The sequence below is a fragment of the Python bivittatus genome, unplaced genomic scaffold (genome assembly GCF_059951505.1).
Source record: "Python bivittatus isolate LINGU-HERP-01145 unplaced genomic scaffold, Pbiv_v1 ctg000690_np1212, whole genome shotgun sequence".
Classification (NCBI taxonomy): Eukaryota; Metazoa; Chordata; class Lepidosauria; order Squamata; family Pythonidae; genus Python; species Python bivittatus.
The window spans coordinates 20711699-20736201 of record NW_028277096.1 but is presented as its reverse complement, the minus strand read 5'-3'; the positions used below and the strand labels follow the sequence as shown (position 1 = coordinate 20736201).

At 42.5% G+C, this 24503-nt stretch overlaps 1 protein-coding gene across 1 annotated transcript in view; it reads left to right on the top strand.

Annotated features, from left to right (window-relative positions):
• The window catches only part of BRIP1 (BRCA1 interacting DNA helicase 1), a 112716-nt gene extending 88924 nt beyond the window's left edge, over window positions 1-23792 (top strand). Inside the window, exons 19-22 of the mRNA XM_025166061.2 lie at window positions 7094-7206; window positions 13771-13853; window positions 15757-16047; window positions 19549-23792. Coding sequence (XP_025021829.2) covers window positions 7094-7206; window positions 13771-13853; window positions 15757-16047; window positions 19549-20264 — 1203 coding nt within the window. The 3' untranslated portion in view covers window positions 20265-23792. The remainder of the gene's footprint in view (window positions 1-7093; window positions 7207-13770; window positions 13854-15756; window positions 16048-19548) is intronic.
• The last annotated feature ends 711 nt before the right edge of the window (window positions 23793-24503 follow it).

The following is a 24503-nucleotide window of genomic DNA, read 5'->3' as shown; positions in this document are numbered from 1 at the left end:
TCTTTTGGATCAATTTGATAAATGCTGTTAACTTGCAATCCATCAGGAATCACTTAATTACCATGCCATTAAATCTAGGGCCATTTTTAAACCACATATGGCTGTTATTCTGTAGTTTTCTGTTTTAAGTCCACGTTCTTATAGCACTCTGTCTCAATTTTGCTTTTCCAGTGGTTTTCCTAAAAGATCAGTCGGTTTAGTGTGCAAATGCTTGAGTAAAAGCCCGCTTTAGAATGTTTTCCTCTCGTTCATTTTGTAGCAAGGTACAATACTAACTTAGATTATCTAAAGTCTCCTCTCAAAACGGTGAAAATAGGCCAATTTTTAAAAAGTCTACCATTGGGCTTTTGTCAGTAGGAAATATATTGCAAAAGTTTGTTCCGATAATTCTGTTTACAATCTGCTGATACTGGATGGAAAATGTGCGCCTTTTTTTTCTGCTCCAGTGTGGTTTTGCTTTAAATGGGTCGAAAGGTTGATGCTTTGGCTAAAGATAAAACCTTTCTGCATGAGTGTCTGGCAGACTGTGTGTTTATTTTTACTGAGGCAAAGGTTTTTTAATGGTTTGGATCTGTATGGTTTAACAGGTTTAGCCCTGATATTTATTTAATGGGCTGAACCTTTGCTCCTAAAAGGCCTTATCGCTTGGGTATAAAACAGTGCCATGCCGATCTTCCATTTTGTTTATGTGAGGGCACTGTAATCACCTTAGAGTGCCCAGTGTCATGCGCTCTGAGAAACGCATCGTTTTATATGGAAACTGTTGCTGCATTTTCCAAATGTTTCCCTTCTGAATGCACCAAGCACTGTTAGTTCCAACCAAAACACACCATGTTTCTGTAATCAGAACTGTGTGTGTCTAGCCTTTGACCTGTCTCTTGGATCACTCATCCTTGATCAGCTTCCAGAATTTACAAGAAAACACCTCTGGGATAATCTGTACCCAGGTCCCCAGTGTGATACCCTTGGATACCCTGATTTTCATTTTTTATTTTTTAACTGGGAGGGTGATTTTTTTGCGTGTGTGTCTGTAGGTCCAAGTCAGTCTCGATTCTTGGCGACTGCCTGGACAAGTCCCTACAGGTTTTTTGGCAACATTTCTGGAAGTGGTTTGCCCTTGTCTTCTTCTTTTTGCGACTGAGAGGAAGGGGTTGGCCCAAAGTCAATCATTGAGTGGGTTGGAACAGTATATAAAGCCATAAGGCAATCTTCCCCAACTTAGTGGCCTCCAGGTGGTTTGTTGGGAATGCGGTTCTCAAGATCCCCCCTTCCACTAAGGGGCAGGCAAGCTTTAGCCCTGAACATCTGCCTGTGGATACTGGAATGGGCTGCTGATAGCATAGTTTGCCATAAGGCTGCAGAAGGGAGACATATTTAATTGTAAGCCACCTAGAGTCATCCTCTGCAGGAGATGGGAGGCATATGAATTTAATAATAAATAAATAAAAATTCACTCCTGAACACCCCACTTCCTTTTGTATTTCCAAAGATCTGAACTCCTTGTCCTTCCCCTTTCATTATACATCTTTTCATGCAGAATTCCTGCAAAACGGGTGCTTGTTCAAGAAGTAAAAGGCAAAAATTTGTCTACAGCCCTTCCTCCCTTCCTACCCCCCTTCCTCTTCCTCTTTCTTCCATCCCTCCTTCATAAAAGTGCAACCAAGGGTGGAACAGCAGGCAGGGAATGTGAGAATGGAAGGGGGAGAGGGAGGGAGCTCCATTCTGGTTCGGTTGCAGGGGAGGTCTGTCTAATGCAGCATTACAGGAAACAGCAGTTAACAGGTATTACGCTGCTAGGCTCCAGCTAATCTGGATGCGTCCGTGACCTCCCAGATAGATCAAAAGCTTCATCTCTCTGACAGCGACAAGATGACGGCGTGGCTTGCCACAGGCCTTCTGCCGCTCCCGCTGAACCTTTTTGTCTCTCAACTGCGCCCGAGAGCTAGGAGTATATTTTCAAGGCTGAACAGGTAGCCGGAGAGGGCTGTCTTGTGTCATTCCCACTAATCCCATCAAGCCTGTGGTTAACTGCGCATTTGGGGCACTCGCTAGCAGAGACGCTGGCTTTTCCACATATGGCTCACGTCAGGCGGCCTCCAGTGTCCGGATGACATCCGATAATTGAAACGGATTCAGCGAAATGGATTCCGATGGCATGAAAGTGATGTGGGTCGGTGTCTTACCGGTTGGAATGCCTCACCCCCAGTGAGCTCAGGCCAACTTGCGTCACTGTCACGGAGAGGCTGAGATGTGGTTTTTCAGAATCTGTGGCTCAAAAATCGTTCCTGTTTGCATAGCCTGCAGGCAGACGCTGAAGGCGCTAGCAACAAACATCATCCCTTGGAGAAGGAAACAGCCACATACGGAAGGAATGATGGTTGGATGGCAGCTGTCTACAGGAAGTCAAGTAAAAAAAGTCAAGATGTTGGCCACAACCATGCGACCAAAGCCCCGCCCCTTTTCTACGCATGCACAGAAAGGGGGCGGGGCTTTGGTTGCTTGGTTGTGGCTGACTTTTTTGACACCCCTGTTGGAAGATAAAACTTAAGGAGCACATTTTGGGCCCATGGGGAAACGGTTATGCATGGGCCCAACCTTACTAATTTATCTGAAAAATCTGTTTTATTATTAAATCTTCAGACCGTCAACCATGGCAGTTTGTAGGTGCCCAATGGGACAGAAGGTAAAGAAGCAGGGAGATGGTTGGTGGGGACAAACAGACATTTTTGATTTCATCCCCACTCCCCTCCCTTGCAAAGCTTTAAGGCTGCACATTTCAGTTACTTAATTTAAGAATAACGTCTTTCCTTCATTCAGAAGAATTGCATGCTGGAAAAAGGGGTTATGGCCTCCGCGTTCCACCTTATAGCCCTCCTGGAAGAATTTGTTCATGTTTATTTCATTTATTTTTTTGAAACAATTTCTGTTTAAATAAATCCACAGCGATCTCGCAGTGCCCATCTCATTGCAATGACTCTTTGAGGTGTGCCCCCATGCACACACAAACACAATATGCGATAAACTTCGCATCCTTTCACCTCCTTGAGCGTGCCTCTGCTCTTCCGCTCCACAGCTGCCCTGCACAGATTGGGCATGCGTAGCTCTTGACCCCTGGCAACAGCTACTCTTCCAACGGTCGTTTTAACCGAACAGCCCTGGGAAGACAGTGATGCTGCCCTTTTGACACAGATCTGATTCGCCCTTGGATGGGGAACCACCAGGAAATCCCAGGGCAGTGCCAAGCCACTTCCATAATGCGGTCTCAGGTTATAGTTACCCAACGTCTAGCAACAGGGCACACCTAGGGAAGCAAGATACCCGCCAAGTTTTAAAAATCAGGTTTCATGTCAAAAAAGAAGGGGTTAGGATACAGAATCCTAGAAACTGAGTACGCAAAACTCCCACTCTCATTTGTATGTGAATTTATTAAGGTGGGGTCCCTGTGAGTTCTTTGAACCCCCTTTTCCAGAAATGGAAGGGCCAATACCCCTTTCCCCCCATAAGCCTGGCCCTGAAACATTCATCTGCTCTTCCTTTAATGATGCTTTGACCTGCTCCCTGTTCCTCCTCAGCCTCAGCAAGTTCTCTTACTGCAGTTTTGGGGGGAACAGACTGACACCTATCAAGTACTACTGTGCAAAGCCAGCCGAAGGGGCATTCTGCCAAGTGGCCCAAGTGCTCTTCCCGCCCCACGGCTTGGTGCCACCAAGGTCCACCCACTGAGACAAGATGCTTCTGCTGGGAGAAACCCTGAAACGCCTTCAAGGGATACAGCCGCTCCAGGAATTTAAGCGGCAGATTGGCCAGTCATTTTGGGAGGTGTCCTGAATGCCTTTGCTCAGCCTTAGTGGGGTTACAAGTGTCTACAGAAATGGTAAACGCTTGCCGAGAAGCAGAAGGCAAATATGTTCTGGTTCCCCGTTTTGGGACACACGTCATCCAGCTATTCCAAAAAACACTGAATCTGTGTTTTGCAAGATACACAGGTCCCTGGGTAAGAAGACAGCAGAAAAAAAGATCAATTCGTTTTTATATTAACAGCTGGAGAGAACTTAAGCAGCTGTTTAAGCTGCTGTTGGTCTTTCCAAAACTGCTTTTCTAATTAGATCTTCTTGCCTCCATTGGCATCCTTCCCTTTCCACTCTCCCTCACCCTTTCCTGTCATTTCTTGCAGCTCACTTCCTCATTATGAACTCTGCACCCTTTTTATCCTTGCCCTTATTTTTCTACACTTCCTTTTTGCCTGTTAGCTTATCTGTATTTCTGTCCTGAGCCTATGATATCTTCATCTCAGCCAAATCAACAGTTTCTTTCAGTCCCTCCCCGAATCACTGTTTTCATTTCATTTATTTATGTATCTATTTATCTATCAAATTTGTCACCGCCCATCTCATTGAAACAACTCTATGCCATGCCGTCCCATCCTCACCTGGATGGTACAGGATAGATTTCTCTTCATATAGCCCATTACATGTATCTGAATCTATTGTTGCAGCAATACATTGTGGATAATCAAAAAGAAAGATTTGCAGATTTTTGTAATTGATTCAGCATTGTTCACCCTCTATTCTGGGCCTATTCTAGATAACTCTGTCACTCCACAAACTTCAAACGTAGCTGGGAAAACCTTTTGCCCGAGTCGATAAATTCTGAGTGACAGAAACAAATATTAGACCTATGAGATCAAACTGAATTTATTTTCTGCCTGTGAAGTTTGAATTTGTGAATTTGACAGGTTGTTTTAAAGGGCACGGGCACATAAAATAACATGAAAAGAAAAGAATCTTATGCCTAAATGAGAGTTGAAAGTTACCTGTCAGAAGCTGTTAGAAGTCTGCTGTGTTTTCTCCTGTAGCATGTCCTTTCCATTGTCAGTTTTAAAAGGTTAATACAGAATAAAAGAACAGTGAAACTAACCTTCCTTTGTGTAGTTTGATGCCTTCCCTTTCAAAACAACAGGTTTGCAGAGTAAAATAGCAGACCTCCGCTGCTTTTCTAAATTACCATTTGTTGTGCTCTGTCTAAAATGGAAAATTCCAGTTCTTGAAAAATTCCAATTCCAGTCTCAGCAGAAATCAAAGAATAAGTTTTTTATTTGTATTTTAGCCTATGCACGGTGCGGGTGGGAAGAAGGCAATAGAATTGTATGTGCCCTGCTCATTTGGCACATGTATCTGTCCTACCAGTGGCCCATGGACACAGGGTGTATTTAACTGTGGGCTTAGAAAAAGTCACTCACTCTATAGTAAAAAAATAGGTTACTTTCAGCTAATCAAACATGAGAAATTTGTCTATATTCCAGTTCCCTCTTGCATTTAGAGTAGTAAAATATAGTTTGTGTGTGTATGCACGCCTTTGAGACAGTCTTGACTCCTGGAGACTGTCTGGACAAGTCCCTGAAGTTTTCTTGGCACCATTTTGGGAAATGCCTTCTACCTGGGGTGGAGAGAGAGGGACTGGCCGAAGGTCACCCAGTTGGCTTCATCCCTAAGGCGCGACTAGAACTCACAGTGTCCTGGTTTCTAGCCCACTGACTTTAACCACCACACCAAAATATAGATAGGATAATTAAAGAAAGAAGAAAGGGAGTTAGGAATTATACATCTTGAGGGTGGTTTTTTTTGTTTTTTTGTTTTAGGAGAGTTTTATCACGTAGGGGCTTTCAGAAACCTGGGGAAGCTTAACTTCCAAAGTCAGCTTTATAGCTAGTCTTGGCAACTGATCCCTGCATTGAAGAGTAGGGCTGGGCTTGACTGGGCAGATTTGAGGGCAGGAGGCTGCTTTGAAGCATGTATAAGCTCTCACATGGCCCCTCTGCCACTCCTTAAAGTAGCAGCATCTGTTCCTGGGATTGTACAGCTGCCTTCCAGATTGTACAGCTGCAGTATAATCCCAAGAAAATACATGTTGGACTTCAGGAGTTAGATAGAAGGGGCTATATGTGCACCCATGGGCCCTCCAATCACCTTTTTTCCTTTGAACCCACAGCTTTGTTCAGCTCCAGTAAACAGCCTTCTCCACCTATCAGTTTGATGCTATAACCTAGGGTAGTTGTGCGTTGGTAGCAAGAGAAAGGAAATGCAACTGGATTCCAACTTCCTTGAGAAGTTCACATGGGCTTTACAAGCTTGGCTCAAAAGTGGGCTTATCAGCTGGAAAGAGATAGGAATCTACTGGACTTTCTTGCTCTTAGGAAGACAACGTTCTGATTATATTAGCTATCCATCTTTGGCTAAGAGGTTGCTGAGACCTTTAGGCAAATCTCTGATGTAAGGTGAACATTGGCTCTCAGGAAGAGAGGAGGGGGGAAATTGTCTGGATGATCCCCTCCCCCCGAGGTGAGACTGAGCCCATCCCTGCCAAACTTCCAGAAGTCCCTTAAAACGTGGCTATGTCAGCAGGCATGGGGATCTCAGGGAAATGGAGAACTAATGAGATGGCTACATTGCACATAATATTAAGATGCTCTCTCCTAGGCTTTTTAACTAATATTAATGTTTTTATTATGATATAAGTTTTAATGTTTGCTTTAATGTTTTTTTATTGTATGCCGCCCAGAGTCATGTATGTGAGATGGATGGCTATATAAATGTGATGAATTGAATGAATGAATGAATGAATGAATGAATGAATGAATGGAAAGGTGAGGAGGTAAAAAGTAGAACATGAACTACATAGAGTATTAACCAATTGAAAACCATCAAGGAAACACTGGGATGGGATTGGAACTGTTTCTCAAAGAGTTTAAAACTTAACTCTCTATTTAAATTCTCTTTTGTAGGCCTGCATGCAGTTTTTCCAATACCCAGATGCCTTTCTAACATCTTCTGTATAAAGAATAAGTCTGGTTGGGACTTCTGAAAGTAGTTACACTTCTACAGGCCAGTGGTTGGAGAAGCCCAATACCAGCTTCTATTATCTTTAATGTTATTGAAGGCTTCTATCATTCAGTTTTTAAATTAATTTAGTCCAAACAAGGATTGCAGTTGGGGAGGTGGATTGCCATTTTTCTGTTTTGAGTATTGTTGAAAAAGTGAATTCTGTTATGATTACTCTTTTGCTGAGGACGTTACTGCGGTGCTAATTTCTCCAGGTGGAGCTGAAAAGGAAATACAATGACCAGCATTCCAAAGCAAGAGGTCTTTTGCCTGGAAGCCAATGGTATGAAATCCAGGCCTACAGAGCTCTCAACCAAGCCCTTGGCAGGTGAGTGGAACTAGATTATTCCTTCATATCTCCATCCTCAAAGTGTCTTGTGCTCTGCTGATCATTCCTGTAAATCAAAAACCTTTTAGGTGCTGACTCACCTATGTGGGAAGGCCACAGATCTATGCCAGAGATCTTTGTCTGTTTTTCCCTGCTGATCAGTCATCAACTGGGTGATGGAGAGAAGATGCCATTCTCTTCTAGAGAAGCCATTTGGGAAGAAAGAGAGAAGGAGATGGCAAATCACATAGAGGTACTTGTTAGAGCAGGGGTCCTCAACCTCAGCAACTTTAAGATGCTGGCTGGGGAATTCTTGGAGTTGAAGTCCACCCATCTTAAAGTTGCTGAGGTTGAGGAACCCTGTGTTAGATGGTTGGAATTGCAGTTGTTATTTTAAGCCATGCTACCTGTCATAATCATGAGTCTGCTGTTTGGATTGGTAATGGTTAGGATTTGTCTTGGTCCAGTCCCCCTACCACTTTTATGTAATTTACCAGGCCATAGAGAAAAAGCCACCAGTGAGACACCAAGTAGAAAGTGAGCAGATAGTATGTAACAGAAGTGTGGAAAGAACAGAGGAATATATTATATATGAACAGCAAGAAGAAGTGGAAGAGATGAAAGCGGGGATCAGATTGGAGGCCAAAGCACTAACAAACTTGAGATATACAGATGAAACCACTTTATGAACTGAAAGACTTAGAGGGCACATTCGGAAAGTATACATGGAAAATAGAGAACCTGGGTTAATGTTAAATATGAAACAGACAAAGGTTATGTCGATGAGCACACAACTGTCAGTGAAGAAATGAAGATAGCACATGGTTTTGTTTTCTTATAGATAAGGTTGGGCAGTGTGCTGGAGAAGTAAAGAGGAGAATAATCCCAAGGAAGAAGGCAATGACAAGCTTAGACAATATTAGGAAGAATAAGGATATTTCTGTGACAACAAAGATCAAAAGAGTAAAAGTGGCATTTTTTTCAGTGATAAGGTATGGCTTTGAAAGTTGGACATTGCAAGAGCAAGAAAACAGATCCCCTTGAATGATGGATTTGGTTGTTACTATATGTACCAAAAACCAATCGATCCATTCTGGACTTTTGGCTTTTAGAGAGTAGGGGCAAGGAAAAGCAAATGATAGAATATATGTAGCTGTGCAAACTCTGCCTCTTTTGTACTTGCATCGTGACATCACATGCATGTATGTTGGGGGGGAGTTAGAGTTGTGATGTCACAACATACACTTCATCGTTTTGATGTACTGGGTTCTACCGGATGCATCTGTCCTGGACCAAATAAAGGTTGGCTGCTCCTTTGACATTATAATTAGAAAGTAGAAACTCATTATCTGGGCATGTAATGCAACCAGATGGTGGACTAGAAAGCTTCAGGGAAGTAAAAGAAGATAAGGTGGATGGATCAGATTCAGGAGATCATTAAATGGAAGAGCTACGATTTACCACTAGAGAGAGGTCAAAATGGCAGACCTTTTCTTCCTACAGTTACCAGGAGTCAGGTCTGACTCAATGGTGTCTTAATTTAGCAAACTTCAAAGAATAGACAATGTAAGCTATTCTAAATTTTGGCTCCTGGAGACTTTATGGGAATATACAGTATGTGAAATTGTTTGACAGTGAAGTTATTGAAGTAGTAGATAATTTCTGCCTTTTAGCATCAGCTATCAACAATAAAGGAACCAGCAGTGAAGATACACACCCTAAATTAGCACTTGGAAGGTAGCAATGAAGGCCTTGGAAAAACTATTCAGATGCCCTGTCTCTGCCTACAAAAATCAGAATCATGCAGGCAGTGGTTTTCCCTGTGACACTCTATGGAAGTAAAAGTTGGACTTTAAAGAAAGAATATTGAAACTTTTGAACTGTGGTGTTGGAGAAGACTCCTAAAAATACCATGGATAGCCAAAAAAATCAAACAAATGGGTCATAGAACAAATCAATCCACAGTTTTCCCTTGAGGCACAAATGATCAGGCTCAAATCATATTTTGGACATATTATGTGAGAAGCCCATAATGCTGAGAAAGGTGGAAGGAAAGAGAAGAGGATGACCAGCAGCAAGGTGGAGGGACTCAGTTACAGCAGTGATGGGGGCACTGTTGGAAGACTTGAAGAGCCAGGTTGGGGACAGATCCTTGTGGAGGTCTATCTATGTGGTCACTAAGAGTCAATACCGATGTGAATATTTAGCTGAGCTATCAAAAGTGCTTTTTTATAAATGCAAAATATGTGATTTATCAACATATTTTATTAAAAAAGGAAGCACCCATGTTTCTCCTTGGTAATTCTACCAACTGGACAAACTTCTTTTCAGTCTTCACTGATGCTTCTCTGGAATAGACTATTACAGGAGGCTTCTAAAAGTCCACTCTAATAGTGATGCATCAACTTCGTCAGCATCTCAGTATCATCTCCATTACGCAGTGTTTTATAAAGGAGGGCACAGGCTTGCTGCCTCAGGCAATGTTCCTTTTGGAGGCCAACTGTGGTTTAGTGATAGAGCAGATGTTTTTCAGGTAAAAGTCCCCATTTTAGTTCCTGATATCTCCAGTTAAAAAGGCCCTTCTCTGCTCAAGAACCAAACAGTATCAGTCACAGCAAACAATACTAAGCCAGATAAACCAATAATCTGATTTGCTTAAAAGCAACCTCTTATATTTTGGACCTCTGAAACTCTAGAATCAAAGAATTGTGGGTAGAGAGAAAAATAAGGCAGCCTCCTATATTCCTACGAGAGGAAGGTGGTGAGTTGGAAAGTGCAAGAATGAACAAGCAAGCCTCAACAGGCATTTGCAATTATTTATTTTACTACAAGATTTAGAAATATTTTAGGTCACCTTTAAGGGAAGCTTACATATTTAAGAACCCAGTACAATAGAAATGTAACTGCTGTTAAGAAGATCGGAAGCCACTTCATTATAACTCCTTTCCTTTCCTTTCCTTTCCTTTCCTTTCCTTTCCTTTCCTTTCCTTTCCTTTCCTTTCCTTTCCTTTCCTTTCCTTTCCTTTCCTTTCCTTTCCTTTCCTTTCCTTTCCTTTCCTTTCCTTTCCTTTCCTTTCCTTTCCTTTCCTTTCCTTTCCTTTCCTTTCCTCTCCTCTCCTCTCCTCTCCTCTCCTCTCCTCTCCTCTCCTCTCCTCTCCTCTCCTCTCCTCTCCTTTCACACTTTTCTCACTCACTTTATTTTTTTCTTTCAAACTGTGTATTTTTATTCTCTTAAAATTTCTTTAATAAAAATTATATATTAAAAAAAATTACAGCGCAATAGTAGAACAAGGGCCATACAGATGGCTCTGCCATCTGGCCTGAGGCAAGGAGGGAAGTCATCAAGTGTGGGGTTGGCTAGCCCCTTAGAGGCCTGGCATTGCTGCCTTGAACCATCCGCCTCCTGGACTTTTTCCTTTATTTTTTGTAATTGTGTATATAGGCTTTTAATTGTACATTTATTTATTGTTTTTAATGAGTTGTGAGCTGCCCAGAGTCCCCCATTGGGGGGAGATGGGTGGGGAGAAATTTAATAAATAAATAAATAAATAAATAAATAAATAAATACAGCAAATAGAAGTCTGTAAAAATAAATAACTTTTCAGCCAGACATACTGAAATACCTGCAGCTGAGGGCTCACCAAGAGGCAACATAAGATAAAAGTGAAAGGAAACAGGACCGGGCCTTGTTATTGTTCTTCTGCTGGAACCTTCCAGCAACCCATCGACTTCTGGTCAGGACCTTGAATCAAAGAGGCCTAGATTTAGAAGGATGCATTTGGTCCATCAAGTCCAACTCTGTATGTCAGGGCAACTGAACTGATCCAAGGAAGAGAAGTCCACCTCTTTGCCATTGGTTCCACTTTTGAACTACTCTTATTCATAGAACTTTTTTGGGCCAGAATCTTTGTGCTTGGCTTTGACTGTTGTCATTTTGAGGAGAGAATTAGAAGCCTACTCCTTGTTTGGTGGGTAAGAGACCCAGGCACATTCAAATCTCTTGGCCCTACCAACCAATTTCTGGAGCTCCTTCTCCATCTGTTTCTTACTTTTCTGCCACAGTAGTGATACACCAGTCTAAAGGCTACTCAATAAGCGCTCCTTCCCTCTCATTCAAACAACTCTTGTGAATAAGTTTTCACAGTTAAGATTGTGGTGGAAACTCATATGGGCCTAGATCATACACAACTGGATTGGATGCACATGCATTTCAAAGACTTTCCCCAATCTGGTATCCTCAGCATTGCTGGACGAGGGCAATAGGAATTGTAACCCAATGTATCTGGAGGGCCCAAGTTTAGGAAGATTTATCTAAATCAAGAAGTAACTCCCTCAAAATTACCTTGATGTAAGAAATTGGTCCTATGAATCCACCTGAAAATATTACTTGCAGTTTAAATCTCCAATGCAATTTGCAGGTAGTAACTGTCCAAGTGAAGGTCAAAGTGTTTAATTTGTTCATTTTCTCTGCAAATGCACAAGATGAAGACCAAAATCTCCAGTGAAAATTAAAGCTGTATTTAGTTCCAACTGTGGCATTTTTGCATTGCTGCCATTGTTTATGAAACCATGTTGTCCATGAAATATCCTCCAGAGGGACAGGAAGAGGAATATACCAAATGTTGCACAGCATTTGACAACTTTCCCATGAAATCTTGCAGCACTGCTTGATTTGATAGGGGTGGGACATGTCTCCACTGGGCCTGACGCATTTATTTCAACTATTTGTTGTTGTTTGGTTGTTAAGTCGTGTCCGACTCTTCGTGACCCCATGAACCATATTGCGCCAGGCCTTCCTGTCCTTCACTGCCTCCCTGAGTTTGCTCAGTTTCATGCTCATTGCTTCAGTGATGCTATCTAACCATCTCATCCTCTGCCGTCCTCTTCTCCTTTTGCCTTCAATCTTTCCCAGCATCAGGGTCTTTTCCAAAGACTCCTCTCTTCGCATTAGGTGACCAAAGTATCTGAGCTTGAGCTTCATTATCAGTCCTTCCAATGAGCAATCAGGGTTGATTATTTTAACTATGCCACTTACTAAAGCAGCAGAAAAATGAAGCAAGTAGAAGGCATCTTTTCCTTGGCTTTTCTTTGTGGGTTGTTACCGTTCTTCTCCGGCTGGTAGGGTTTTCTCCAGCAATGCTACCTACAGAACTCTCTGGAGGAGACTTTATTATAGGCTGTAGTCTCAGCAGAGAAGATTTTGATGCTGGGAGTTGCTTCTTCAACAACATGAGGACATCCAATAAATTATGCCTTCGGACATCCTGGTTGGAGAATTGGGAGTTGTGTTGTGTCTGAGGGCAGATTTTATACACTGAAGTCCAAAACCTGGACAACTCACTGTTGCAACATTGAGATCTTGGTCCTGAATGCCTAGTGCTTAGCAAGCCTAGCCTGCAGTCCTATTTGTGTTCCTCTTGAGGGGCTTGCTAGACCCTTGAAAGAGCAGGTCTATGAGTTGAGGATCCTCCTGGATTCACAGCTACTGTAGTGCTTCATGGGCAAGTGGAAGGCATAGCTGGAGGGCCTTCTCTCAGCTTTGGCTAATGTGCCAGTTGTGGCCCTGACTGGGGCAGGAGGATATTGCAACAATAACTCATGCCCTCATCACCATGTGGCTGCACTACTGCAATGCAATCTAGATAGGATTGTCCTTGAAGACCATGTAGAAGTTTCAATTTGTCCAGAATGCAGCAGCTTGCTTATTGGCTGGCCCTCGCCGCGATTAATATACAGCACCTGTACTCTGAGCTCTACACTGGCTTCCAGTTAACTTCTGGATGCAGTTTGAGGTGCTGGTCATTACCTATAAATCCCTGTCTGGTTTGGCACTGAAGCATCTTCAGGACAGCTTTCTCCAAGCAGGATTGACCTGTCCAACTTGAGAAAGATTAACTTGCCCAATGGGAGAAACTGCTTGTAGTTCCCAATTTCCGCAAGGTACAAACTCTGGAAGCTTATAGGTGATCCTTTCCAACACTTCTGTTTTGAAATCATCTCAAGCTGAAAGCGAGGTTGGCCTCTAGGATTTTAGCCTTCCAGAAACTGAGCTGTTTTGGAGGGCCTACAGGGATGCTTGATGCCTGGGACAGATGATTATGCTATGGTCTTTGGACTTTATGATTTTATAATGTAAAAGTCTTTACATTATACACATACATTACATTTACCAAGACTGGTTTATTACCTGTGTTTTATTACTGTAAACCATCAGGAGTCTTGAGACTGTGGCAAGTAATACATCTAATAAATAAATAAGTCCATTGAAGTGGGAAGAATAAAAGTCATGGCTGAGTTAATATCAGCAATGTAGGGAAGCCACGTGATCCTTTAAAAATAGGTCAGGGTTGTGTGAATGGTCTCACTTGGCTGTGAATTTCACACCTGGTGGACTTGAACTTATGGATGGATGGCTGATTTTGAGCACTTTGATATGGAGTTGAGGTTTTGTAGATTCATGGTATCTGAAACCAGACCAGAGGCCAGTGTCAGGTTCTCTTCCTTTCCTGAAAATCTTAAGAAAGCAGATCCTGTTTTCTTTGCTGATACTTTCTTCTGTTCTAGATGCATTCGCCATCGAAGTGATTGGGGAGCACTTATTTTAGTTGACGACCGTTTTGGAAGGAACCCAAATAAATACATCGCTGGTAAGGTATCTGATTACTTGAGGGATCTATGTTGGCAGGACATGGTATGGCATGCTCGGCCCTAATCCAATGTTCAGGATTTCCAGCAGGGATGTTCCCAAGGGGTGGGTCAGAAAAGTCAAGATGGAAACCACACCTATGTGATAAAAGCCCTGCCCCCTTTTTAAAGATGTGTTGCCACCTTGACATTTTTTATCACCACCCCCACCCCCGAGGATGCCCTTGCCTACCATTGTTACTGCTATTCAGGAAATATATATTTTTAGTATGCATTTGGAAATCCTGGCTGATAAGTCACTCCATCCTCACAACTAGCTATTCAAAGAAAATATTTTTTTAAAAAAAAAACAGGCTGTGGGAGTGTAGGAAACTCTTGATCCTTTCTTTCGCCTTCCTGTATAGTTTTATAGAATTGATAAAGCCAACACTGCCCTCGTCTTGACAGTAGGTGGTGCTCAGTTTCCACCATATCAACCATTTGGACCACGTCCCTGAAGGGAGTAAGATGAGAGAATGACATTGGCTCTCATTAAAATCTTTCAGTAATTTTAGATGCAGTAAATGGTGGGTGGGGTTTTTTTTTCAATTTGGTATCTGCTATAATAGTAATTTTTTCTTAACATCTTTCTTGTTGAAACAAGGCACACTAAATCAGAGAAGGCAGTAAATATTTATGAATTAATTACATCCAAAAGGAAATCTAAGAAGCTTTAGAAGATATCACTTGCTGGCGCCTGTTTCACAGGTGCAGAGAACCTGTAGCCCTCCCAGTATTGTTGATCTCAACTCCACGTAACTCATCCAGGATGGCCAACGGCCAGGAAAAATGGGAGTTGTAATCCAACATGTGGAATGTCTCACATTCTCCTCCCCTCCCATTTGCCTTGTACATACATGTATGTGCACACACACACACACAATATACACAAGGACGTTTATCCCGCATAATTTGCACGCTAAATTTTTGTGTGACTGAGTGTTCTCTATTGTGTAATTATTTATTATTTTATTTTAGCCTGCTGTCCTGGCGGGTTTTCAGAAGAGAGGCTTAGTTTTCAGAATAAACCTGTGCATACACATAATATACCAGCAAAACAAAGTACTGTTAATGTCTTTCATAACAGTTGTGGTTTATCCTTTTCTTAATTCAAAAGTTCGTTATGAAAGTTCAGCTCTTGGAATCAACCAAGGCTGAAAGACTATCTGTTGTTGCTCTTCAAGGGGCAGACAAAGGACTCTGCCTTCTCCCCACTTCTGTGGAAGGCAGGCCTTGGCCAACCTCTCTTTCTGTCACATCTCTGAGACACTTCTTCCCAGCTGCCTGTATCTTGCCTTGGAATGGGAACAAGCAGCCCAGTTGCACATCGGCAGAGTCCTTTAATTTTTCGAATGTGTCCTTGAGTGAGCAGCTGAGGATCATAAGAACAGGGAGAGTGTTTCCAAAACCTCTCTTCCCACTGGCTCTGGAGAAGTGGGAGGGGAAGTGTACATGGTAAATAAAGAATTTGCCAAGTGTCTTGGCCCATGAGGGAGACATAATAATGGTGCATTAAAAAGATTAGGATTGACTCCCTGGACTATCTAAAGCCTTCTCCTGTTCTATGGAATCATACAGCTTGGACTGAAAAGTCAGCAAAGCTTGTTTTAGAGACATAATGTTACCACAAAATTGTATCCAACTTACTTGGTTCTAGTGAGTTTAGCTTTGTAATCCTAGTAAGGAATTGAGTGGGTGTATCCTTGTCTTGTTCTTTAGCAGACTTTCCCAACTTGGTGTCTTCCAAAAGGGCATTAGACCTCTGTTCCCATAATCCTTGGCCAGTGGGGTGGAGAAGACACTGAAGCTGGTGTCTCTCTAGTAATAATGTAATAATTCATCTCCAATTCATTGACATTTCCCAAGGATTGTCAAAATGGATTCGCCAGCAGATCCGGCACTACGAAGACTTTGACTGTGCCCTTGGCTCCTTAGATACATTTGCTAAAATGAACCAGAATGGCGCGGGCGCTGCACTTCAGGATAACAACAGATCTCTGCTCATGTCTACAAATTCAAAGTCTCTGTCACCACTTTCTCTTCTGGAGGGACCTCTTTCTCTGTCACCAGGAGTTCCTCCTGAAAGGGGAGAGCAAGATACAGTCCTGGAAACAAGTTGTGCTGCAGACAGCATTGCGATTCCTCCGGCAGCATTCGGTCAGTCATGTGATCTCTTTTCATAGAAAAGTTAATTTTGCTAAGATTAAAAAAAAACAAATGCTTTAGCTGTTCTCCTTATTTCTGGAGAGCAATTTGGGTATGACCAACATCCAACGAACATGAAGAGCCGTTTCATCCCAAGCCATCAGTCAGGAACCATGCACCTGAAAATTTTAAAAAATGGCTAAACCTGTATGAGATGGTCAAATTTCATAAGACTGCAGTGATCTCACCTTGGAGATCTTGGGCAGTCTTGTCATCTCATGCAGTTTTATACAAGAGCATTGGAAGCTCTTTTTTGTCTGAAATCTCCTTGTCAGAAATCTTGTAAGATCTCATGCAAGGAAACTGAAATCTCATGAGATAATGGCAGTCTGACAATATGGTAGGTGGATAGGAGTGAGTGAGTGAGTTGGTAAATTCATGGATAGGAGGGAGGGAGGGAGGGAGGAGGAGGAAAAGAGGAAGAAGAAGAAGAAGAAATATTGAATTTCTTTTTTTTTCCAGGAGAGTTCTATCATACTGGGCTTGGGTGGGCAAATCTGAGGGCAGGAGGGTGCTTTGAAGCATGTACAGGCACTAACAGGGCCCCTCTCTGCTACTCCTTAAAGTAGCAGCATCCATTCCTGGGATTGTACAGCTGCCTTCCAGATTGTACAACTGCAGTGCAATCCCAAGAAAATACATGTTGGATTTCAGGAGTTAGATAGAAGGGCACCTATGGGCCCTTTAAAGTACCATTTTTGCTTTGAATCCACAACTTTGTTCAGCTCCAGTAGCTAGCTTCCTCCACCTATCAATTTGATGCTCTGACCTAGGGTAGTTGTGCGTAGGTAGCAAGGAAAGGAAATGAAGATGGATGGATGGATGGATGGATGGATGGATGGATGGATGGATGGATGGATGGATGGATGGATACAGACAGACAGACAGACAGACAGATAATCTGAGATAGGTAAAAGATGATGGATAGATGGATTATCTCAGAGAGAAAAGAGATAGATGATCTGAGATAGATAATCACAGATAAATATAAGATTGTAGATGGATAGATGGGTGGATAGATTGATAATCAGATAAATGATGGTGGATGGTTGGATCATCTCAATCTTAAAGAGAGAAAAAAATCATCGATGATTTCAGACAGATAAGTAGAAGATACGAGAGAGAGGCGTACACACACTATGTCATTCAGGATATTGTGAGTGCTGCTTTACTAGCCCATGATCTGCTGTGAATGGTGCAGGAATCTAGGATCTGAGACATCAGAGGGTCTCTTTCCTTTCTTATCACCTGCTGCTTTAAGCAATCACCTGCTTGCAAAGCACCTGTTCTGCACTTGACCATTGATTTACCTGCCGAAAGCAAGAGACACTGCCTTACTCCAAGTCAAGTCAGGCCCTTTGTGCATCCAGCCCTCCGCTGTGTGCTGTGTTGGACATCAGCTTGCTAGCATCTAGAACAAAGGAGCCTTTGCTATCCCTTGATCCCCAAGGCCTCTGCCTACAAAGCAGGTATTCTACCACTGAACTAAGGGCTCAGCCTCCTGAGCTGTAATAATCTCCACCAAAAAGCTATGGAGGGAGTTTCTAGGACCATTCAGTCTCAGATGCTCTCTTGCCCCGCTGAGCCATTCCAAAGCATTGTCCTGAGCTGTCCCTGGTGGAGAGCGAAGAGTTGCCGATGGAAGGGGAAGTCCAAAAAAACAACCCCTGGGCATGCAGGGATGTGTTTGGCCACACACAGGGCTCCCTTTGTTTCTGAGTGGAAAGAAGGGATTAAGCCCGTCTTAACAAAATGTTCGACAGCAGTTCCTCCCCCTACTTAGTTGTATACACATTGAGGATAGGAGGCTATATTACGGCATGTCAATCTGCTTGCTTGAAAACTAGTAATAATCTACAAAGGCAGGGGTTAGGTTCCGGAGGATGGAAAGGCACTCAGTTGGGCTGTTTAATTTTGCTAATACAGAAGAACAAGCTGTATGCAATGTTGATGCAATGCTGGGCACAGGGTGGCATTCCTGTACATGGGAGGACAGACTTCTGACTTGGCTCTCTAGCCCAGTGTTTCTCAACCTTAGCAGCTTTGGCTGGGGAATTCTGAGAGTTGAAGTCCACACACCTTCAAGCTGCCAAGGTTGGAAAACACTGCTCTAGCCCTACACATCTTGCAGAAGCTCTAGGGAAAGAATTGCATAGGTGTTTTTTTGCTGTTCAGAGCCCTTCCTATCAATTGAGGTGATTAATCCATGCAGTTCTTCGCATGCTATGCGTGGCTCCATTTTCTTGAAGGAACGAAGAAATTCTTGGGGATATCTGAGGACTGCTCTCTTCAAGAGATCTTTAGGTTGGCATTAATATGTATAAAATTTGGAATGTAAGCTGGATGGATAAAAGGGATTGGAGAGAAGCTGGACTCTCTCTCTCACTGTATTAAAAAGAAGCTTAGAATCAAACCTCAGTACTGCTTCTCTCTTACAAACTGGTGTCTGCAGGGTAGGGCCCCAAAAGTCAAGATGGCGGCTACAGTGGTCTAACTGAAACTTTGCTTGTTTTTTCTCTGTGTTGCATGTTATGTGCAACACCCATAAAAACTGGTGGAACTTTGATTGCATTGTCACGGCTGCCATCTTGACTTTTTTTTAGCATACCCTGCAGGTAGCCCTGCTTACAAATTGAACGTATTGGTTCTGGGAAAGCCTGGTGTTTCTTACGTTTGTCTTACTGGGGGAAGGAGTTGAAAAGCAAAGAAGAGGTTGCTGAGGAAGAAAGGAATGACAACCAAGATTAGCCAAGAGCCGATGTGTAGCTGTAGAACAGGAATAGGTCCTGTCCAAGTCAAGGATAGAGCCTCCATGGAGTTTGTATTTCCCAGAACTATTTTCAATTCATGTCGAACATGACTTCCCCAAAGCAAAAAGTTGGAGAACTGTTGATGTAGGTGGTAGTGAAAGCTGATGGTGGTGGGGGAAAAGGTTTCCAACTGGCACTGGGGAGACCCAGATTCGAGTCCCCCCTTCAGCCATGGAAGCTCACTGGAGGGCTTTGGACCACTTCCTTCCTCTGAGCCTAGAGCCATATGAGGTCCTTGTGAAGGTGCTGGACTGAGATGGGGAGACCCAGGTTCTGGTCCTCCCTCAGCCATTGACTTTGTCAGTCACTCTCAGCCCAAGAGCCAGTGTGATGTAGTGGTGAAGGTGTTCGACTAGGAGCACGGGGGTTCTGGTTCCTCCTCAGCCATTGAAACTCATGGGGTGACTTCGAGGCAATCACTCAGATCTCAACCCAACTATCTTACTAAGTTGTTGGGAAAAATAGGAGAAAGGAACACCATATATGCTGACTTCAGCTCCTGAATGAAGGACAGGATATAAACCTATTATTTAATCAATTATTCTAAAAACTGAGCAGTGTGTCCTGATGTATCTGCTAATGACAAGAATTAATATTCTCTCCTTATGTCTCTGTATTCCTTATTATCTGCCTTTCCCCCCAGATTCTCCATCATCTTACCAGACAATAAACCAAAACAATTTTACAGACTCCAGTTCCAAGGGTTCAGCTGCTGAAATCAGGAAGGGAAAAGCAAATGGTCAGTTCTCTGCTGGCAGCATAAAAAGGTATTTCAGTAAAACACTGACTTCAACACCTCTGCCAGCAGTAAAGAAGAATGATGTCTTCAAGGCTACCAGGCGATCAGAAAGGGCAATGGACGAAAGCAGTCACTCTGTTGCATGTGGACCTCAGCAGAATATATTGTGGGTTGAAGAAGACCAACCACCTAGATGGGTGCTGGATGGGGAAATGATTAGCAGTTCTGCTAGAACAAAGATCAGCTTGGTGACTGAGAAATATCCTCATGAAAAGCAATTCACTGGACATAAAGACTGGGAGAATGTGGTGTCTTCTCCAAGGAGAGCAAATGTGGAACTTTCCAGGTCAGATGTAGATGTCGAAACTGATGCCGGAGATGATAGGATCTATTTTACACCTGAACTTTATGATGATGTAGAATTGGTGGAAGAGAAGAATGAAGGGTTGATTCACAATTACAACAGTACTTTGACTTCCTTTGAAACTGCAAACTCTGTTCTGGTGGAAGAGCTTTGTCAACCCAATGCTCAAAAGCCAGGAGATGTCACCTCCAGCTTTAAAGGTGAAGCAGAAGTGGGTGCAGAATGGTGGGGGGGTTATGCAGAACAGCCAGAATAACAAAGGTGCAATTGAGGCAGCTGGTCATAAAGTTAGTGTAGATGAAGCTAAGCAGGAGGCAAAGAGAAGGGAAAACCACCCTTCTGGATCACAAAGCAAAGGTATATCTTGCACTTGAGAAAACAATCACAGGGTCACTATTTCTAGTCAAGGTTAGGAATGGATTCAGAGAATCCATTTTTCAGAAGGCTGGAGGGACATCATAATCATACTTCATGTATATCTGCCTTAATAGAAAAAGTTGGGTCAGAATGGAGATTGACCAATAATGTCCAAAGATGTTCCACCTCTCCTCCCATTCTCTTCTGCAACATTCCAGAATAGAGGAAGATGTGACATGGTGCACTCATCGGTGTCCCTGTCTCTGCAAGCATTGGCGAATGAAGGGGAGCGTCAGCAAGATGACAAACATTACCAACCAATGACGTATTGGACACATTCTTATTACAGAACATTGCAGAGAAAACAGGAGGAGGCTGGACCATTCCTTTTGGCAATAGATACATGCTACCATGGAGAACAACTGGTGTAGTCTTGGGAGAACTCTCCAGATGTTAAGAGTATAGGGAGAAATCACTTGGGTTTTTATTTCCTCTGCTGCAAACTGATTGTCCCATGCTTATTTTATTATTATGTCTCACTAGCCTATTTGTAGAAGGAATCAGGTTTATATTAAGTGGTTTAGTGAGATACCATTTCCAAATAAATGCAGTATGGCCCATTTCATTCACTACTTTTTTTTCTTGTGGTAAGGGGAAAAGTTTAAGGTTATATGAGTGTGCATTCTTCAACAAAATGTAATGCTTGCAAAAGAGATCCATTGTAGAGTTAGCTTAGTGGCTACCAGCTTAAGGAGACTGATCGAAACTGATGTTGGTTTGCTGAAATTTGGGCCGTGTTCCCATCCCTATCCTTTGGCCTCTTTAAACAACCCAATTTCATGCGAACTTCACAGTGTGCCTGCCATGGGACGGGAAAGCTAAACCAAACCAAGTAGCTTTTTTACAGAGGATGTGTAAAGAATTCTGTACTCCTACGTTCCATCATTCACCATCTGCTGGGCAAACCAGAATACGGTGGCATAAGCAGGTGGCAATAATTATGTATCATTTCATGAGCCTATCACCAAGCATATTTATATTATGAAGAAGGAGAAGTCTCTGCATTTTTTTGCTAGGAAAACATACAGCATGAATCAGTTCTTTGCTTATTCACCAGGACTTTATTGTTTCCTGCATAATTACTTTATTTGTGTAGAATATAAATGATAAACCAACATACTCAAATGTTTCTGGGAGCCCAATCAGGTCGGAGGCAGTGGAACACATTACATATTTAATTTAATTTAATCTGATAGTTTTTAAGTATTTTCTGATGGTCACGTTTGTTGTCACATTAAGGCTGATGAGTCCATCAGAAATTAATCTTATAATAGGGAATGCCACCCCATATCCATTGGTTTGGCAATAATGTCCATCATGTCCATATATTTCTTCTAAATAGAACAAATTATAAACAATGCATCATAAGAACTTATAAATCCATTAGTACCAATTTTAGAACAGTTTATTAACTATGTTGCATAATTTTTCAACAAAATCTTAGGAGTCTTTTTTTTCTCCCAAACTGTGACAGACTTCCTCCTTCCTTTCAGTCGGTTTGGGATAAACATTTTTCTTCTTAATCCTTGTCAAATAAATCATTGTGGCATGTTAGATATCGACCCGTGAGCTTCATCATTTTTCATTTGCCTTTTTGTAAAAGATATATAATGATCAAGTAACTGAAGGAAGGCTTCTTAAGCATTAGGACGAAATTGTCTTAAATAATATGTGATAATTTGAATATATGTAAGGGAGGGATTTTTGGTTATGAAAAAAAATAGGGATTTTTGGTTGTGAAAAAAATTAATTGAATCCTGAATCTATTGAAGGGCTGAAAGTACAGAGAATATATAAACGAAGAGCCAGGAAACATGGAAAGAGCCACTAATAACAGAGTGGCACACCAACAACAGGTAACCTTGAAAAGAATGTGTAGATTGAAGAGTATGAGTGGAATTATTGTTGGAATGAATGAATGAATGAACGAACGAACGAACGAACAAATATTTTTATTACAGTCACTGACTGGAATTAGAAGTATTGGTTACCCAGTGAGATCCATGTTGTATGGAACAACTCAGTATGAAACTCTTCAGATCACATTAAATAAAGATCTCAGTCGATAATGTAAGGTGACATCAGTTCTTTACAAGCTGAGACCTCTTCTGATGTTCATGAGTTTCAAGATTGGAAATTGGCTGGAAAACAGCTTCCTTCTGCACTGCTGATAGCCCAAGACGAAACAGAAGAAGCCCATAGTCCCTCTCCTTCCTTTCTTCACTTTGGGGATGGGATGGTGTGAGCTGGGTAGAGCCATAGTGCAGGATCTTTGCATGTGACTTACTTCCAGGTAACCTGGGAAAGGATTAGGCTGTGGATTTGGCTCACATCCCCAAGGTGACTTCTTGAGAAGAGGCAGAGTGCTCTGGGTTGTGCTGAGTCAGTGCCAGGCTTGTGAACAGGGAAGTGTTGTGGAAAATGCCCCAGTAACATTTAAGTGCTTGAGACAATGTTGTGTTTCATTTTACAAGAACAGCATACAGCTAACCTAGGAATGGGCACCCACCATTGCTACACCCATTGGTGGCTACTTCCCCCTGGGTTCTCTCGTGTGGAACAAGTCATCTAGCCTTGTTTCTCAGATGCCACCCTTGCAGTGCAGGGAAGAACCTCCACATAGGCTTTTCCTGCAAGTGCTGGACGTCTCACATTACAGAGGTGTGGCAAAGAATGGCGTTGCAGGGGCTTTTTAAAAGGAAGGAGCTATATGCTCCCTCCACTACCATTCACTGGGGTCATTCCTAAAGTTGACTCAGGCTCATTTTGCAGCAACTTGGGTCAATCGCTTTCTGTAGCTCCCCAAGAGTATCCACAGGGAGGGTCAAAAAAGTCAGGAAGATGAGTGCGTCATATGTGTAACACACCTAAAAAAGGGACAAGACCACATGGCTACAGCCACCATCTTGACTTTTTGCCCCACCTGCAGGCATCCTTGTGGCTACCCCAATTTCTTCAGAATGGACCTTCTGCTTTGTTGAGAGGACTGCCTTCTTCTTGGCATTTTTAAAAGCCTTAACATACAGATATTTGAATTAGATTGTAATGGTTGATAATTTTGTGTATGCATACGCACCTATGTATATTTTCCTGGCTTTTATTTTGGTTGACATTTTTACTGTAACAAGTTATGAGACTTCAGTAGTTGGTGGAATAAAAAGTCTGCAACATTTTTAAAAAATGAAATCTTGTTGATTTCCCCAAAAGTCTAACTGTAGAGAATATAGCTGTCTAAAGTTACCATGGTACAGAAATGAAGCAAGCTGGAATGTAGACTCAAATCAATCCATTCCTTGCTCTACCACCTCTGGCTTTTAGATTAGCTTCAAGAGTTTTTCTTCAGCATTAGCTTTGACTGATTCCATGTGTTGGCAGAACAGAGGTAAAGACATCATGTAATTTCCAAATATCTGTTTCTGATGCCATTACCTGTAATTGTACCACCTTTTTCACATGTTCTCTGTGTCACTTTGTAGGACCTTACTCTTAAACATTGTGTGAAGTACCTTTAAAAAGTCTCTTTCTCTTTCTCTCTCTCTCTCCCCCCTCTCCCCCCCTCCCTCCTCCAATGAGAAATAGAAGGATGGTTGAAAGTCTCCCAGGGGAGACTTTGACAGCTGTGGGGGGACTAGAACCTGAATCTCCCCACTCCTAGTCTAAGCTCTTCACTACTAAACCATACTTCCTCTTGCACTAACAAAGAGGAACTTGCCCAAAGTCATGTGGAGAGCTTATGTTGCTTGGAGGCAATAGAACCTGGGACTCCCCACTCCTAGTCTAGCACCTTCACCATACTGGCTCTTGGAGTGTTTTCACAGCACTTCTGGAATGCTATTGCTCCATCCTTTTCTCTCTCTTCGGTTGGCTGTAGAAATAGGGCAAGAACTCTTCTTGAAGATGTTGGACTGACTTTCATCAGCCACAAGTGAGACAAATTTTTCTCTCTTCCCCCACCCAAGAATGTCCTCTTGGAGCCTCATGAGATTTCATGAAAAGGAGGGAGCCCGAGCCCGAGCCCAAGATTGATCAAAGGCAAAGGAACATCGGAATGGAACCCAGAACCAGAGCCAGCGTAAAT